Below are 15,559 nucleotides of genomic sequence, written 5' to 3' on the forward strand. Positions count from 1 at the left end.
TAGGGGCTGGGCAGGGCCTTCACCTTCCTCTGCCAGTGCAGCTGTCCCCCTAGGAGAGAGGCCGAGGGAAGGGCAGCCCCACGGCTGCAGTTACAACACAGTGGGTCACCTGTTTGCTTTCCAAAGGGGCCCCAGGGGCTTCCCGGGCCAGCGGGACTCTTGCTCCCCACTGAATACAGCCACCTCTGGGGCAGGACATGGCAGCTGATTCACAGCGCACAGGAGGGCTACACAAGTGTGACACGACACCCCTGGGTGGGTCGTCAGCAGGGACTGAACCCTGGATCTCTGACTCAAAACCCCTGAGCCTCTGCTGCCTGAGCTAGAAGCCGAGCCCAGGTGGGTCACTGGCTTCTGGCAACCCCTAAGCTTCTGGGGTGCAGCCACTAGAGGGGGGCAGAGATCCCCTGTGTTAGTTTGGCCCCCTGCTCAGAGCCCGACCCAGGCAAAGGGCACGGGCAGAGCTGATGGCGGGTTAACAGCCCCCTCCTGAGTGATCCCTGGGGCCTTTTCAGTCCAGTGTCCAACGGGCCCTCAGTGCACCCCTAGAGCACAGCTCAGTCTGAGCTCAAATGGAGCCGATGAGAAGCCCTGATGGGGCGCATGGTGCAGACAGAGGCGCACCCAGAGGCCTCCTCCCCGCCCAACCCCCGCTCCCGGAGCTGGCAGGGCTGTGAGTTGCTTGGGCCCGAAGCAATTGCTTAGTCTGCTTATGCCTAGTGCGGCCACTGCTGGGGCGGGGCGGGGGGGAGGGTGAGCAGAGAGCCCCTGAGGGAGTGCGGGGCCCCCTGGGGCTGGGAGCTGGACCCAGCTGAAGGGCAGCGCTGGGCTGACACTGGGTTAGCACCAGACCCCACAGGGTCTTAGGGACCTCGCAGATGGGCCCTGTAATGTCACAGATGGGTCCTGTTACCCGAGGGCTGTTTCACCCCAGTACCTGATGGCCCCTTGGTGTCCCGAGCAGCAGAGCCCCCACCTCTCCCCTTCCTGGAGCAGGAGCCACGTGCTGTTCCCAGCACTTCTTACCCGCCTCGGGGCGGGGCAGGAGGTGACACACACAACTCGCGGGCACAGACCAGCTGCAGCCGCCGCGCCGGGCTTGGAGAGAAGGGACTTTTCACCTGAGCTGAGACACGACAGAGCTGCCCGGACCACGCAGGTGGCTCCTCTCTGTGGGGGACGTCTCCCCAGGGCCTGGCAGGAACCGAGCGCGCCAGGCCTCAGCTCCAGGCACGGCTCAGTCTGAGCTCGAACGGCGCCGAGGAGATGCACAGAGATCACTGGGGCGTGGTCATGACGAGTGTGAGGGACCCAACCTGGGACTCCCAGCGCCCCCTGGCCTCATGCCGAGGGCTCCTTCAGCTCAGCACCGACGTGGGGCAGCGCCACCTCCTGCGTCCCCAGCCGCGCTCCCAGTGGGCCTAGGGCCTCCCATGGGACCTCCTGCCCTATGGGGAGCTGGCCCCAGGCTGCATCGTTCACAACCAGCCCACTGCTTCCTGTTCCTCTCCCAGTATTAGCCGCGCCAAGCCGAGAAGACTTGGGCAGGCACTCCCCAGCTGGGATGTCCCCAACACAGGATGGGGGCTGGGATCCTGCAGCATCTCCCTAGGGCTCGGTTACGACCCGTTCCCATTGGGAGCTGCCTACGCAAGGCCCTGCCCCATGGGCTCTGAGCCCACTGGACCCCTTCACGCTCCTGGCTCCGGGTGCTTTAGAGGGCTGTGTTGGGACATGGGGCTTTCCCCTCTAGGTTCCCAGCTCTGATCCCCCCAGGCTGGCAGCAACCCAGCCTCGTCCCCCTTCGCTCCGTGCGCTGGGCCCTGGGAAGTGGCGGGATGATCTCACTCCAGCTCTGAGGGGAGAAGTGTCCCCACGACAGAGCCCAGCACGTCGGCCCCTCGCTGGCAGCCTCAGCAGAGACCATGGACTGACTGGGCCACAGAGACCCAGCTCCCCTTCCAGGCTGAGGAGGTCCCGGGGCAGGGGGCACCTGGGTGGGCAGGGCCGTGGGGGGCAGCTGGCCCTGCCCTGTGTCTAGAGGCCGGCAGCGAGGGGAGCACTAGAGCGAGGTGCTGCCGGTACCGGCGCTGACGCTGTGCTGGGCCAGGCTCTGCAGAAGGGCGTCCCGCAGCTCAGTGCTCCCCGCCAGCCCGAAGGCGTAGGCCAGCAGCGCCTGCGTGTAGAGGTCGCTGGTGCTCGACTTCCGGAGGCACTGGAGGGCCCTGGTCACCATGGGGTCCTGGGACGGGGGAGACACCAAATAGACTCCCCATCAGGCTGAGACGGCCAGAGGAGATGCCCCGCGCCTGGGTGTGTCCCATGACAACCACCCCATGGGGCCCTAATACCCCCTCCCGCCACCCTGTCATCACCTCCCCCAACCCTGCCCCCACTGCCACCCGCACCCTGCACCCCACAAGCCTTGCCAAACCCCCTCCCCCGAGCACTAGACACCGAACAGACTCTCCATCAGGCTGAGCTGGCCAGAAGAGACCCCCTGCGCCTGGGTGTGTCCCCCGGCACCCACCCTGTGTCCTGGGCCCATCTATAAACAGCTCGCCCAAGCCTCGCCCAGATCCCCCCGAGAGCCAGAGCCAGACCCAGACCCAGAAACTGGCCAAGCCGCTGAATCTTTCTGATTCCCTGACACACTGTCCCCAACCCTATCTCTCNCACGTTGCCAGGATCAGGTGAGCCGCTGCCCAGGACAAGCCCATTGGGACAGAGAAGACCCGGCTCCAGCGCTCCGAGGGGCTGGGTTTGGGTCCTGCCGCCTGCTGGGACCTGTCAGGCCCATCTGGGTCCCAAGCAGCTGCCCCAGTTGTAGCAGCCAGGGAGGCCACACTGTGGCAGTGAGTTCCACAGCTTTGTTATAGGGAGAGGCGGTAGCTGCTCCATTGTCAAGGCTGTATAAAATTTCAGTATAAAATCCTATCTGAGCCCCCCTGGAACCAGAGGCTGGGAAGTTGATTTGAACTGACATTTGCCAGATTTCCTGTGAAGACCGGGGGCCATTTCTGCAGAAGCTGAGGGATTCGCCCCCACGGAGCGAGTTCCTGCTCATTAAATAGTCCTCCCGTGCGGGAATCTGGACTTTGCCTAAGATTTGTCTTCTTCTAGCTCCCAAACGGCCTGGTACAGCCCTGGCCCCTCCCGTAGAGTCCCAGCTTCCTGCAAACTCCGGGGAAGTGGCAGGAATTAGGCTGTGAATCGAATTGGGTGGGAATTTCCTGCTGAAATGATTTCTCGACAGACGATGCAGTTTCCACAAAACCAAAACTTTGTGGGAAAACGTAACTTTTGCTGAAACATTTCGATTTCCGTTGGGAAAAAAGAAATGCAACATTCTGCTGTGGGGCGGCGGGGCCCAAATCGCAGCCTCTCGGGTTGGCGACCTGAATCTATACCTCCCACTGCAAACCGGTTCAACATTCAGCTGCACTGGCTTCATGCCCCCATTCCCCCATGGATTTGGTTCTGTCCGACTATGATGCACCGCGACCGCCCTTCTGACTGAGCCGCATGGGGAGTTGTGGGAGTCACATGACTTCAGGGCTGGGCTGGGCCCTGCCCCTCAGGCTCTCCGTGCCAAGCAATGAGTGCGGGGTCTGCTCAGTGCCCACAGGGAGACCGGGCTGTGCAGGAGCCGGGGGGCTGGGCCAGGGCTGCTCCCTCGTTTGGTGCAAGAACCCGCTGCCCCGGCTATTCCAGCCATTCTGCCATTCCAAAAACCCAGGGAAATCCCCCAAACCAACACGGGTCACAACAACCAGCTGCCATGAAGGGGCCCCACCCCCTTTCCCAGCTTGTCCCCTCCTCCCCCATCCCATCAGCCCACCCCCCCAGCCTCCCACCTGCAGGGCGTTGTTCAACAGCTTCCCCACACTGCGGAAGCAGCCGCTCTCCTGTTGGTGACGCTGCAGCCACCTTAGGGCGTCCTCTAGGTGCTTCTCGTCGATGGAGATGTAGGGTCTGGCCTGGCCAAAGGACTTGAGAACGAAGGCCGTCAGCCTGGGCAGGGAGAGACCCCATGAGAGGGACACTCTGCAGGAGATGCTGCGGGCCAGGAGGGAGGTGCGTGGGGGACCGGGCTGGGGGTGAGCATTGTGGGGGTGAGCAGAGCTGTCAGGGGAGCCCAGAACGGGAACGGGGTGGGGGTTTGGAGTGAGTATGTGGGGCAGATCTGTGTGGGGAGCAGGACTGGAATAGCAGTGGGGCTGGGGGTCAGGCTGCAGCCCGGTAGGCCCTGCCCACCCAGAGCCCTGACTCGCCCGTGCTGTGCGGCCCCTCACCAGGTGTTGCCCGTGGCGTCACTCTCCCCAAAGGCGCTGTAAGAGCCATCGTTGTGTTTGTAGAGCAGCTCGCGCTGGTAGCCTGCAGGGACGGGAGAGACAGCGAGTCCTGGATCCGCTCACTCCCAGGGGCTAGAATCCACGCCCAGCCTGCGCCCCATGGGGCCCGCTAGCACTCCCCTACCCCATGACACTGAGACTCAGAGATTCCAGGGGTCGGTTTGAATAGGGGGATGGAGTTAAGGCTTAATAGGGCCCTGATCCCCCCAAACGCTTCAGCGCTCCGACCTGGAGCTGGATCCCAACCAGCGCCCCTTAGAGGGGAAAGGGCTCCTCTCCCATTCCCTGAACCCTGAGTCTGTGCCTCGGAACTAGTGCCCCAGAGAGGAAAGGCCAAGGATCTAATTCCCTGACCTCCAGAGCCAGCCAGGGTCCTGATCTGGGTCCGGATTGGAACCTGGGCCCCAGAGGTGGCATGGACAGGGCCCTCGCATGGCCCCGCCATGCCCTGGGGGCACAGGGGTGGGAGAACACTCACCGCTCTGGAGGAAACCCTTGGCCTTGTCTCTGATCTCCGGGCTCAGCTGCCCGCTCTTCTCCAGGTACTGCTGGATGTAGATGTTGGGAGCGAAGCGGACCATGTTCTGCTCTCCGCAGCCATAGGGCATGGCCAGCAAGCGGTCTATGTTCTGCAGAGCTGTGCCCATTATGTCTCCTGGCACCAAGGGAGTTGGGGAAGCAGAGATTTGCCAGGCTGCACAACAGCTGCTCCATCCCTAACACCACGTCAGTGGAGCCCTGGCACGCGGGGTCCACAGCCCCCAGTTCAATTCAGGCCTGGTGGGGTTACGTGGATACGTGGTGATGAATGGCCAAGATGCCAATGCCTTGGCACAGCTTCATGGCATCACCGTAGGAGTCTATTGCCCTCACTGGGGACGAGGCCCTGGAGCACATACTGCAGGGACCAATCCTGCCCTGGCCCCAGACACCCCCAAGACCTCATTGGTCTTTTCCATCCGTGATACCCTGGCCTCTCTGATCAGAGCACTGGGCCACAGACTGGCTGGCTGGCGAAGGGCACCGTGCCCTGGCAGGAATGGGGCATGGGAATTCCTTACCCAGAACAGTCACGTGGGCCCGCTCGGACCCCGCCAGGATGTTCGCAGGCAGTTGCAAAGAGATTTCTTCGGACGCTGTGTAACACGAAGGCAAAGACACACCGTTAACGGCCTGTTGGGAACCTGCATCTGCCTCCAGCCAATCAGATCCCTCCATTCCTCACTGTTCGGGCTCTCGCCCAGTCACAGCCCCTCTCTCAATCCCAACCTCCCCCAACCATGGCACATATGTGCCCTTGAAGGCGAGGTCTGGGGGTTCTCAGCAGAGGGTCCTGCCTGTGGGAGTCCGTCCCTCTCCTGGCCCCAGAGAGCTGGTGTGACGAGCTTTGCAGGGAGCATTGTACACACGGGGGCCAGGCTGCAGGGGAGAGGAGCTGGTACAAGAGGGGCTAGTGAGACTCGGGAGCAGGAGCCGAACGTGCTCGAGCCTTCGGCCCATGGCAGACGGTTCCATAACTGGCCACTAGGGGGTGCATCTTCCCCAAGCAGCTGGGCCTGGACCTGACCCAGGCAGGTAATTGGCCTGGATGCCCCCTGGTCCGGTTGGGCCTGGCGGCTCCCGTGCCCCTAGCTGGGCCATCCAGTGGCTCAGCCATCACTGATGTGCCACAGCCAAGAGACGCCCCGTGTTAGTGACACCCACTGAGCCCCGCACAGGCGCTGGGATCCTACCTTCCTGGCAGAGCAGGGAGCTGTGCGCCTTCTCCTCCAGGATCCCCCCCGGCTGTGGGGAAGGAGCATCAGACAGAAGGTCAGGAGAAGGGACCCTGCACGTCACAGCCTGACAGGGCCTGCTGGGTCAGCCAGTGCCCCTAGCCAGGGCAGGATCATCCCCTACAGCCCGTGCTGTGGGGCTAGGGCACATCCAGCTCTCAGCGCCCCAGTGATGGGGCTCCCGTCCCTTCCCCGGGGAGACTGTTCCCAGCCCAACAGATCTCACGGCTTCTTCCTCTTCAGCGCGGAGCTTCCCTCTGCTAGTTCCCTCCACCCCCTCGAGCTCTCCCATGTGTCACACTCAGCCACCCCCGTTTGGGCTAACCCCCGTCTCTGTCTGCCCCAGGACTCTCCTGCCAGCTCCCTGATCTCGCTGGGATGGGGCCGCGTGATGGGGCAGTGCAGGTCGGGGTCCGGGACGGGACGTGGTGCTGGGGTATTATTTTCTGTGGCAGGACAAAGAACAATCACAAGTGCAGACTCGGCCCACGGCCACCAGGGGGTGAGACCCAGGCCCCGGATCTCCCTCCGCTCTGCCCAGAGGCCCTGAACAGACACTGACCTGGACCAGCAGGGGCTTTATCACGGTGTCCACTCGCCCCTGGGCTGGCACCACAGCCAGCTCGTTGCCGCACAGCTCCTCGGTGCGCAGAGCCTCGGTGCTGACGGTGAAGTTCACCTCCCCTGCCGAGCAAGGTGGGAGACACCCCGTTAGACAGACCAACGCCCCTGCCCGAGGCCGAGAGGAGTCCGTGTCCGAGGGTGGGAGGATACTTGAAGGGGAAGGGTGGTGAAGAAGGGAGAGAATAGTAGAAAAAGAAAGAAAATGAGGAGAGAGAGAATGGGGGAGAAAAGAGAGAGAAGGCCAGAGGGGAAGGAAAGGACGGAGGGAAGTGGTGACTGTGGGAAATGGCGATTAGGCCGTAAGGGATTTCACTGCTGGGGCGTCCTCTCAGCCCCCTTCCCCGCAGCTCTTCTCATCCCCTCCGCTTGGCACCAAGCCCTCAGCGACCCCATCCTGTGCCCTCCTCACTCCCAGTTCAGAGCCTCCAATGCCCCTTACCCATCTGTCCCCTCACGCAGAACCTCCAAAGGCCCCTACCTGCCTCCCTAGTGTGAAGGCTCCAGCACCCCTTCTCTGCCCCCCACATTGTGCAGAGCCCCCCACCACTTCCTTGCCCCTCCCCTCCAGCACAGAGCCTCCAGTGCCCCTTACCCAGGCTGCTCGCCGTCACCTCCCACTGGAAGGTTTTCCCTTCGTCTGCACAGAGGCAGCTGGTGTAGGCGCCATCCTCGCCTGCCTGCACCTGGAACTGCGCAGACTCGGCCAGCGTCAGCTGCACCTGTGGGGCCCAACACGAGATCCCCCTTAGGGCTGTGGGGGATGCACCAGCTCCAGCCAAGACGTTACCCCTCTGGGGTTTAGGCCAGGCCCCACTCACCGCGATGTGCTGACCCCAGTGGTCATAGGGTCACAGCCAGTGACTGCCGGTGCCACTCGCAGGCCTGCGCCGCTGCCCAGCTCCCCAGCCCCAGGTCACCGGCCCCAGCAGCTCAGCCCCGGGTGGCGCTCACCTTGATGCACTGCTGCAGGTAGTTGAAGACGGTGGCCTTTAGGGCAAAGGCCTCTCCCCGGATCACAGAGTACGGCAAGGCCAGCTCCACAAAGAAGGGTTTGAAGGCCATAAAGGTGGCCGTGGGTGAGAGCCCAAAGCCCACCTCGGCCGTGCAGAACATCCCAGCTTTCCACTCCGTGATGGTGTCGGGCACTGAGACAGGGACATCCTTGGAGCCCCCCTCGCTGGGCCGGAATAGACACAAAGCAATTTTAGACAAACATGTAACTCAGGTTTTCTCTGTCTGTCATCCCACCTCAACCTCTGGATGGCAGCTGTATGTTACAGAATCCCAGGGAATGTCCCTTGTGGACAATGGTGTCTCCACATTAAAAGAATTTATGCACAGACATCCTCCAAATTCATGTCCCCGTCCCAGAGAATTGTGACCTGAATGTGGTGAAGTGGCATGAGTGTTCCCATGATCCTGAGAGCGATGCTGTCGGGAGTCTCATCCTCCTGGCAGAGTCACCCAAGTCAGCAAGGTTGAAGGTGAGGTTCCAGACAAACATCAATCTAATCCCAGTCTCCCCAAGTCCTTAACAGGAGAGCAGGCGGATGAGGGAGAAAAACTGAACATTGGGAGGAGGGCTGGGGATCACTTATTGGACCAACTGACCTGCTGGGACTCATAGGGAACTCCCCGCTAGCAGGGGATAGAGGTTGCAACCAAGCCGAAGAGAAAGCAGGGAGGTCGGAAGCAGCCCATATGTAACTGATAGAAGACTGGTCAGGTATGCTAGGAAGAGACAAGCGAGGCACTCCATGCCTCTTTCCCTTGGGCGCTGGGCCAGGACCTGGTGAAAAGGGAGGGCCCAGTCCCCCTACCTTCCCCTCTGCCTATTCATTTGGGGAACAATGTACTGCTTGGCACCATCAGAGAAGTCCATCCCAGGACTTTCAGGGTAGGAAAAACTGTTGAGGCATGACCTGTCCACTAGGCCTGCTGGCCTCCGAGTGAAAGCCACTACCAATGTCTATTGTCATTAAATAATTACTGTCTGACCTGCCCTGTTGTCTGACCTCCCATCATTTTCTCCAAACATGCTTAAAAATAAACATAGATATTCTCATAGAATCATGGAATCATAGAATATCAGGGTTGGAAGGGACCTCAAGAGGTCATCTAGTCCAACCCCCTGCTCAAAGCAGGACCAATTCCTAACTAAATCATCCCAGACAGGGCTTTGTCAAGCCAGGCCTTAAAAACCTCCAAGGAAGGAGACTCCACCACCTCCCTAGGTAACGCATTCCAGTGCTTCACCACCCTCCTAGTGAAATAGTGTTTCCTAATATCCAACCTGGACCTCCCCCACTGCAACTTATAGATTCATAGATTCATAGATTCTAGGACTGGAAGGGACCTCGAGAGGTCATCGAGTCCAGTCCCCTGTCCGCATGGCAGGACCAAAAAACTTGAGACCATTGCTCCTTGTTCTGTCATCTGCCACCACTGAGAACAGCCGAGCTCCATCCTCTTTGGAACCCCCCTTCAGGTAGTTGAAGGCTGCTATCAAATCCCCCCTCATTCTTCTCTTCTGGAGACTAAACAATCCCAGTTCCCTCAGCCTCTCCTCATAAGTCATGTGCTCCAGACCCCTAATCATTTTTGTTGCCCTCCACTGGACTCTTTCCAATTTTTCCACATCCTTCTTGTAGTGTGGGGCCCAAAACTGGACACAGTATTCTAGATGAGGCCTCACCAATGTTGAATAAAGGGGAACGATCACGTTCCTCGATCTGCTGGCAATGCCCCTACTTATACAGCCCAAAATGCCGTTAGCCTTCTTGGCAACAAGAGCACACTGTTGACTCATATCCAGCTTCTCGTCCACTGTGACCCCTAGGTCCTTTTCTGCAGAACTGCTACCTAGCCATTCGGTCCCTAGTCTGTAGCAGTGCATGGGATTCTTCCGTCCTAAGTGCAGGATTCTGCACTTGTCCTTGTTGAACCTCATCAGGTTTTTTTTGGCCCAATCCTCTAATTTGTCTAGGTCCCTCTGTATCCGATCCCTACCCTCTAGTGTATCTACCACGCCTCCTAGTTTAGTGTCATCTGCAAACTTGCTGAGAGTGCAGTCCACTCCATCCTCCAGATCATTAATAAAGATATTAAACAAAACCGGCCCCAGGACCGACCCTTGGGGCACTCCGCTTGAAACCGGTTGCCAACTAGACATGGAGCCATTGATCACTACCCGTTGAGCCTGACGATCCAGCCAGCTTTCTATCCACCTTACAGTCCATTCATCCAGCCCATACTTCTTTAACTTGGCGGCAAGAATACTGTGGGAGACCGTATCAAAAGCTTTGCTAAAGTCAAGGAATAACACATCCACTGCTCTGACACATTCTCTGTCAACATTATAATTATAAAAAATTAAAATTGAATTCTGCCAAGCCTAGACACGGGACTCAGTTCTGCCCTTGATAAGGCCCCTTCAGGCTACTACGGGAGCACAAAGGGGGCTTAAAGCAGCCATAAGCCAGCATGAAGTGTGCTTGCTGGCTAGCACAAAGGTCTCTCTCCTCTAAGTTGGGGGCTGACTCTACCTTCAGCTGCTCTAGGAATATGGAGGCCAGAAAGGTGATGCAATGCCATTGCTGTCCCCCTTCCTGGGGTGTGCCAAATTCAGTCTTTGTAGTCCCACTGCTCCTTCTCTGTCCCTGTTGTCTGGAGCCTTTATTTGGGGTTAACTCAGGATATTTGGATTCAGCACAGAAGCAACAAGGGAAGTCTTTAGAGCAGAGGTCCCAAAACTGTGGGGCCCACCCACCAAGGGGGCATGGAGGAATGTTCAGGGGGGGCACGGCTGGCTCGGGCCAGGATCCATGGGGGGGGAGGGAGCGCCAACAGCCCTGCCCCACACCCAGCTCTGTTCCAGCCCCGCCCCAGCCTTGGCCCCGCCCCCAGCCTCGGCACGGCTCCACACCTGTCTGGGGGCCTGGCTGCCAGCTCCCAGTGTGGCACGGCTGCGGCTCCACTCCTGACCCCAGTCCCGCCCTCACCCTTGGCCCCTGGCCACGGCTCCGTTCCCAGCCCGGGGCAGAGGGTGGGTGCAGGAGTGAGGCCAGGGGCAGAGTCGCACCCGGCTGCAGGCCTGGCTTCCGGCCCCCACTGCAGCCTGGCTGCGGCTCTGCTCCTGCCCCCACCCCCAGCCTTAACCCCTGGCCACGGCTCTGTCCCTGGCCCTGCTCCTGGCCCCAGCCCCACCCTCAGCTGCAGCTTCAGCTCCCTAACCCCTGTTTGCTGCCCCCACCCCCTGGAGCCACGGCCCCACTTCTGACCCCAGCTCCAGAGCAGGGGCAGGGGCAAGGGGAAGAGGGGGCACAACCTTCAAAAGTTTGGGGACCACTGCTTTAGAGGATCTGGCCTGGAGGCTGCTCCGTAGGGAAGGTCTGCAGTAGCTCCTCACTCACCCCACAGGGACCAGGTCCCACAGCCACGTCTCTGGGAAGTAGGCACGTGGCGCTGGCTCTGCCTCGGTGCTGGGCTCTGGCTCCGGCAGGGCATTGCCTAATCCACCATGCCCCACTTGTACGTTCTGCCTCGAAATCCCGCGTCTATAGGAAGAGTCTAGAAAAGTGCGAAAGGGAGTAGCCAGGCTTGTCACCTGCACACAGGCAGCGTCAGGCACATCCAGGCCCTTCCCCACCCCACACACATCTCTAGGGGCACAGAGGCCTTTCCCCCACACCAACCCTCCCACCTGCAACAACACCCCTCCCCTCCGCAAAAACACCACTAGGCACACTTCCTCCCTCCACATTCACTCACACCAAGAGCCTTCCTCCACACAGCGTTAGACAGAGCAACACCCTCCCCTCACACACACCAAACACCCTTCCCCCCAGCGTTAGACACAGCAACGCCCTCCCCTCACACACACCAACACCCCTCCCCCCACAGCGTTAGACACAACGCCCTCCCCTCACACACACCAACACCCCTCCTCCCACAGCGTTAGACACAACACCCTCCCCTCACACACACCAACACCCTTCCCCCCACAGCGTTAGACACAGCAACGCCCTCCTCTCACACACACCAACACCCTTCCCCCCTAGCGTTAGACACAGCAATGCCCTCCCCTCACACACACCACTCGTCTTTTTTTTTTTTTTTTTTGCTGCTTGGGGCGGCAGAAAAGCTGGAGCCGCCCTTGGCTCCAGGGCTGTTTAACTGAGGTGTAGACATTCAGGCATGGGCTGGAGCCCGGACTCTGATGTCCTGCGTGGGGAGAGGGTCCTGGAGCCCAGACTCCAGCCTGAGCCCGAATGTCTACACTGCAATTAAACAACCCCATAGTTCGAGCCCCATGAGTCAGCTGACATAAGCCAGCCACAGGTGTTTACTAGCAGCGGAGACAGACCCTCTGTGGCCACAGCATCTGACTCCATAACTCCTGAAGCTTCAATGAATCCCCCAGAATTTATTTCTATTTGTTCTAAATCTCTCAGCTGTCTGTTCATTCAAGCAAATGTCCCCTGGGTCTCATATTGTGGGGCAAGATCCAAAGCAGGGACTGAGCTCTTTCCTCTAAATCCATCAGACTCTGAAACATCTCAGTAAAGTCCCCTCCTTCTCTTCTTTTTTTCTAGACTAAACAACTTTCGTTCTGCCACGAAATCCCCCATCAGCATTGCCCTTCTCTAGGCCTTCCCCAGCTCAGGAGCAGCAACCAAAACTGAGTGCAAGGCTCCACATGAAGGTGGTCAGTGCTCTCTCTAACGCCACTGAAACACGTTCTCTGTAACCCACCACCAACACGGGTTGGCTTTTCTGAGTGCTGCTTCACTCTGGACAGATGGTTTCATAGAGCTCTCTCCCCAGCGACTCTGAGGGCTTTCCCCACCCTGACCAATCCCATTTCTGGCCTTCAGGGAATGGAGAATCCATAGGGAATTTCAGAAACAAGAAGGATGGGAACTCACCCATTGGACTTCCTGGAGGGCCGAATTTAAGGATGGGTTGACTGCTGAACCTGAAGATCGGAATATCAGGGCAGATGAAAGGTTTCTTGGTGTTCGCATTAGTGAGAATTTTCAAAGCCGCATCCTGGGAAAAAGGAAAGAAGGGAAAACAATATAACCAGTAAAAAACTGTACAAGAGGCAGCAAGGGGCTGTTTTTCGCTGCCCATTTAAAGGGAAAGTAACTATGAAGGAATAAAGCTGAAATACTAGCAGACCCAAGACTGTGGTACTATATCTGTGAGTTTGCTTGGATGAGAGGAGGCAAGTCTCCTAAACGCCAGATGCTCACATAACAGCAACTCATCACACAAACAACCCTCCCAACCCCACGGCTCAACCTGGACAATGCAACAAACAACCAGTCTAGCAATTCAATTCGACAAAATACCTCACTCACTGCCATGTCACTCTGCCCTCCCCAAACTCACCCCCAGGTGCCGGAGAAACAGATGGGCCTTGCAGCATCTATTGACCTCCAAGGTCAACATGTTCGGGTGACTCAGGTTTCTGGTGCATTAGTAGGAGCGTTGCCAGCCAATTGAGGGAAGTGATTATTCCCCTCTTTCGGCACTGGTGAGGCCACATCTGGAGTATTGAATCCAGTTTTGGTCCCCCCACTACAGAAAGGATGTGGACAAATTGGAGAAAGTCCAGCGGATGGCAATGAAAATGATCAAGGGGCACATGACTTACGAGGAGACGCTGAGGGAACTGGGCTTATTTAGTCTGCAGAAGAGAAGAATGAGGGGGGATTTGATAGCAGCCTTCAGCTACCTGAAGGGGGATTCCAAAGCGGATGGAGCTCGGCTGTTCTCAGTGGTGGCAGGTGACAGAACAAGGAGCAATGGTCTCAAGTTGCAGTGGGGCAGGTCTAGGATGAGGGGTTTGAGGTGCAGGCGGCTGCTTCGAGCTGGGATTAGGGAACACTATTTCACTAGGAGGATGGTGAAGCACTGGAATGGGTTACCTAGGGAGGTGGTGGAATCTCCATCCTTAGAGGTTTTTAAGGCCCAGCTTGACGAAGCCCTGGCTGGGATGATTTAGTTGGGGTTGGTCCTGCTTTGAGCAGGAGGTTGGACTAGATGACGGTCTCCTGCAGAGAACACCCCACAGCCAGTTTCCCCCTCCTTTTTTAACAACTCCAGCAGCTCTGCTGATCACCACTGTGGCACTCTCCCTGTGTCCCTGCAGCCCAGAGAGGGAGGAAGCAGGAGAGTGTCTGGCTGATGGCTGAGCTCCTCTCCCGCCACTTGGGGCTGCTGCACCTTCCCTGCTTCTGGAGTCACATGTGTTGCCTCTGCCTCCACTCCCTGACTCACCTGGGCGGATGGTCTGCAAAGCAGGCAGCAGCACTGGGGCTCCAGCAGCAGAGAAGGCACAGCAGCCCCATGTGATGAGGGAAGAGCTCAGTCAGCAGCCAGCCACCTGGCTGCTTCCTCCCTCCCCTTGGCTGCAGGGACACAGGGAGAGTGCCGCTGCCAGGCGCAGTGCTGCCTCCTCGCTACTGGGCATCCCCCCAGAGGCATAGGGTGACCAGGTGTCCAATTTTTGACTGGAACATCCGGTCGAAAAGGGATTTTGGCGGGTCTGGGGCCGTTGAGTGTCCAGTTGGCGACGCTGCGCAGCAGGGCTGGCAGGCTCCCTGCTAGCCTCCATGCTGCGCGGCTCCTGGGAAGCAGCTGGTATGTCCACCTCTGGCTCCTACGCGTAGGGGCAGCCAGGGGGCTCCACCTGCTGCCTCCACCCCAAATGCTGCCTCCGCCTGCGGATGGGGCAGTGTGCAGAGCCATCTGGCTGCACCTCCACGTAGGAGCTGGAGGGGGGACATGCCGCTGCTTCCAGGAGCTGCTTGAGGTGAGTGCTGCCCAGAGACTGCACCCCTGACCCTCTCCCAGGCCACAACCCCCTGCCCCAGCCCTGATCCCCCTCCCGTCCTCCAAACCCCTCAATCCCAGCTCGAAGCAGCCGCCTGCACCTCAAACCCCTCATCCCCAGTCCCACCCCAGAGCCCACACCCCTGATCCCCCTCCAGTCCTCTGAACCCCTCAGTCCCAGCCTGGAGGCCCCTCCCATACCCTGAACCCCTAATTTCTGGCCCCACCCCAGAACCTGCACCCCCAGCCCAAAGCCTGTACCTCCTTCCACACCCCCACACCCTGCCTCGGCCCAGAGCCCCCTCCCATATTCCAAACTCCTCGGCTCTACTCTCCAGCCTGTAGCCCTCTTCTGCACCCCAAATCCCTCATCCCTGGCCCTACCCCAGAGCCTGCACCCCAAGCCAGAGTCCTCACCCCCTCTTGCATCCCAACCCACTGCCTCAGCCTGGAGCCCCCTCCTGCACTCTGAACTCCTTCTGGCCCCACTCCAGAGCCACACCACCAGCGGGAGTCCTCACCGCCTCCTGCACCCCAGCCCCCTGAGCTAGCCCAGTGAAAATGAGCAAGTGAGTGAGGGTGGGGAGAGTGAGCAGGGGGTATGGAGTGAGTGGGGGCAGAGCCTCAGACAAGGGGCGGGGCAAGGGTGTTTGGTTTTGTGCGAGTAGAAAGTTGGCAACTCTACAGAGGCATCCTGAAAAATCGGGGGTGGAGGGACATGACCTTGCATGCCCCCCGCACCTCTTCTGGGGAGGCATATGTCCTCTGATCTACATTAAAAGCTGCTCACTTGAACTTCAAGTTTACTTGGTTTTGCTTCTCAGATATTGTAGAACTTTTTAGGGGAAAGAGTAACATCTTTGATATATTATACAGCACTAAGTAACACTTGGGAATAACACACAAGAATAACCTTAAAGCTTATTTTCAAGAAACGCAGAGAGTGATTCAGCAGATCTGAAT

At 58.9% G+C, this 15,559-nt stretch overlaps 2 protein-coding genes across 10 annotated transcripts in view; one reads left to right on the plus strand and one right to left on the minus strand.

Annotated features, from left to right (window-relative positions):
* The window catches only part of LOC117869139 (alpha-2-macroglobulin-like protein 1), a 777,004-nt gene that overhangs the window by 528,649 nt on the left and 232,796 nt on the right, over positions 1–15,559 (minus strand). For 2 of the 6 annotated variants that reach the window (XM_034755676.1, XM_034755671.1), the window contains exons 17-26: positions 12,682–12,805; positions 11,167–11,323; positions 7,706–7,931; positions 7,347–7,473; positions 6,693–6,814; positions 6,089–6,140; positions 5,417–5,491; positions 4,834–5,010; positions 4,296–4,377; positions 3,858–4,014 (exon numbers count right to left, since the gene is read on the minus strand). The exons of 3 other annotated variants lie outside the window; for them this stretch is intronic. In XM_034755676.1, coding sequence (XP_034611567.1) covers positions 3,858–4,014; positions 4,296–4,377; positions 4,834–5,010; positions 5,417–5,491; positions 6,089–6,140; positions 6,693–6,814; positions 7,347–7,473; positions 7,706–7,931; positions 11,167–11,323; positions 12,682–12,805 — 1,299 coding nt within the window. The remainder of the gene's footprint in view (positions 1–3,857; positions 4,015–4,295; positions 4,378–4,833; positions 5,011–5,416; positions 5,492–6,088; positions 6,141–6,692; positions 6,815–7,346; positions 7,474–7,705; positions 7,932–11,166; positions 11,324–12,681; positions 12,806–15,559) is intronic. One more of the 6 variants, XM_034755672.1, reaches the window with a different exon arrangement.
* Positions 1–15,559, plus strand: part of LOC117869140 (alpha-2-macroglobulin-like protein 1) — a 582,774-nt gene that overhangs the window by 370,556 nt on the left and 196,659 nt on the right. The window lies entirely within an intron of this gene.

This window comes from Trachemys scripta, chromosome 23 (genome assembly GCF_013100865.1).
Source record: "Trachemys scripta elegans isolate TJP31775 chromosome 23, CAS_Tse_1.0, whole genome shotgun sequence".
Classification (NCBI taxonomy): domain Eukaryota; kingdom Metazoa; phylum Chordata; order Testudines; family Emydidae; genus Trachemys; species Trachemys scripta.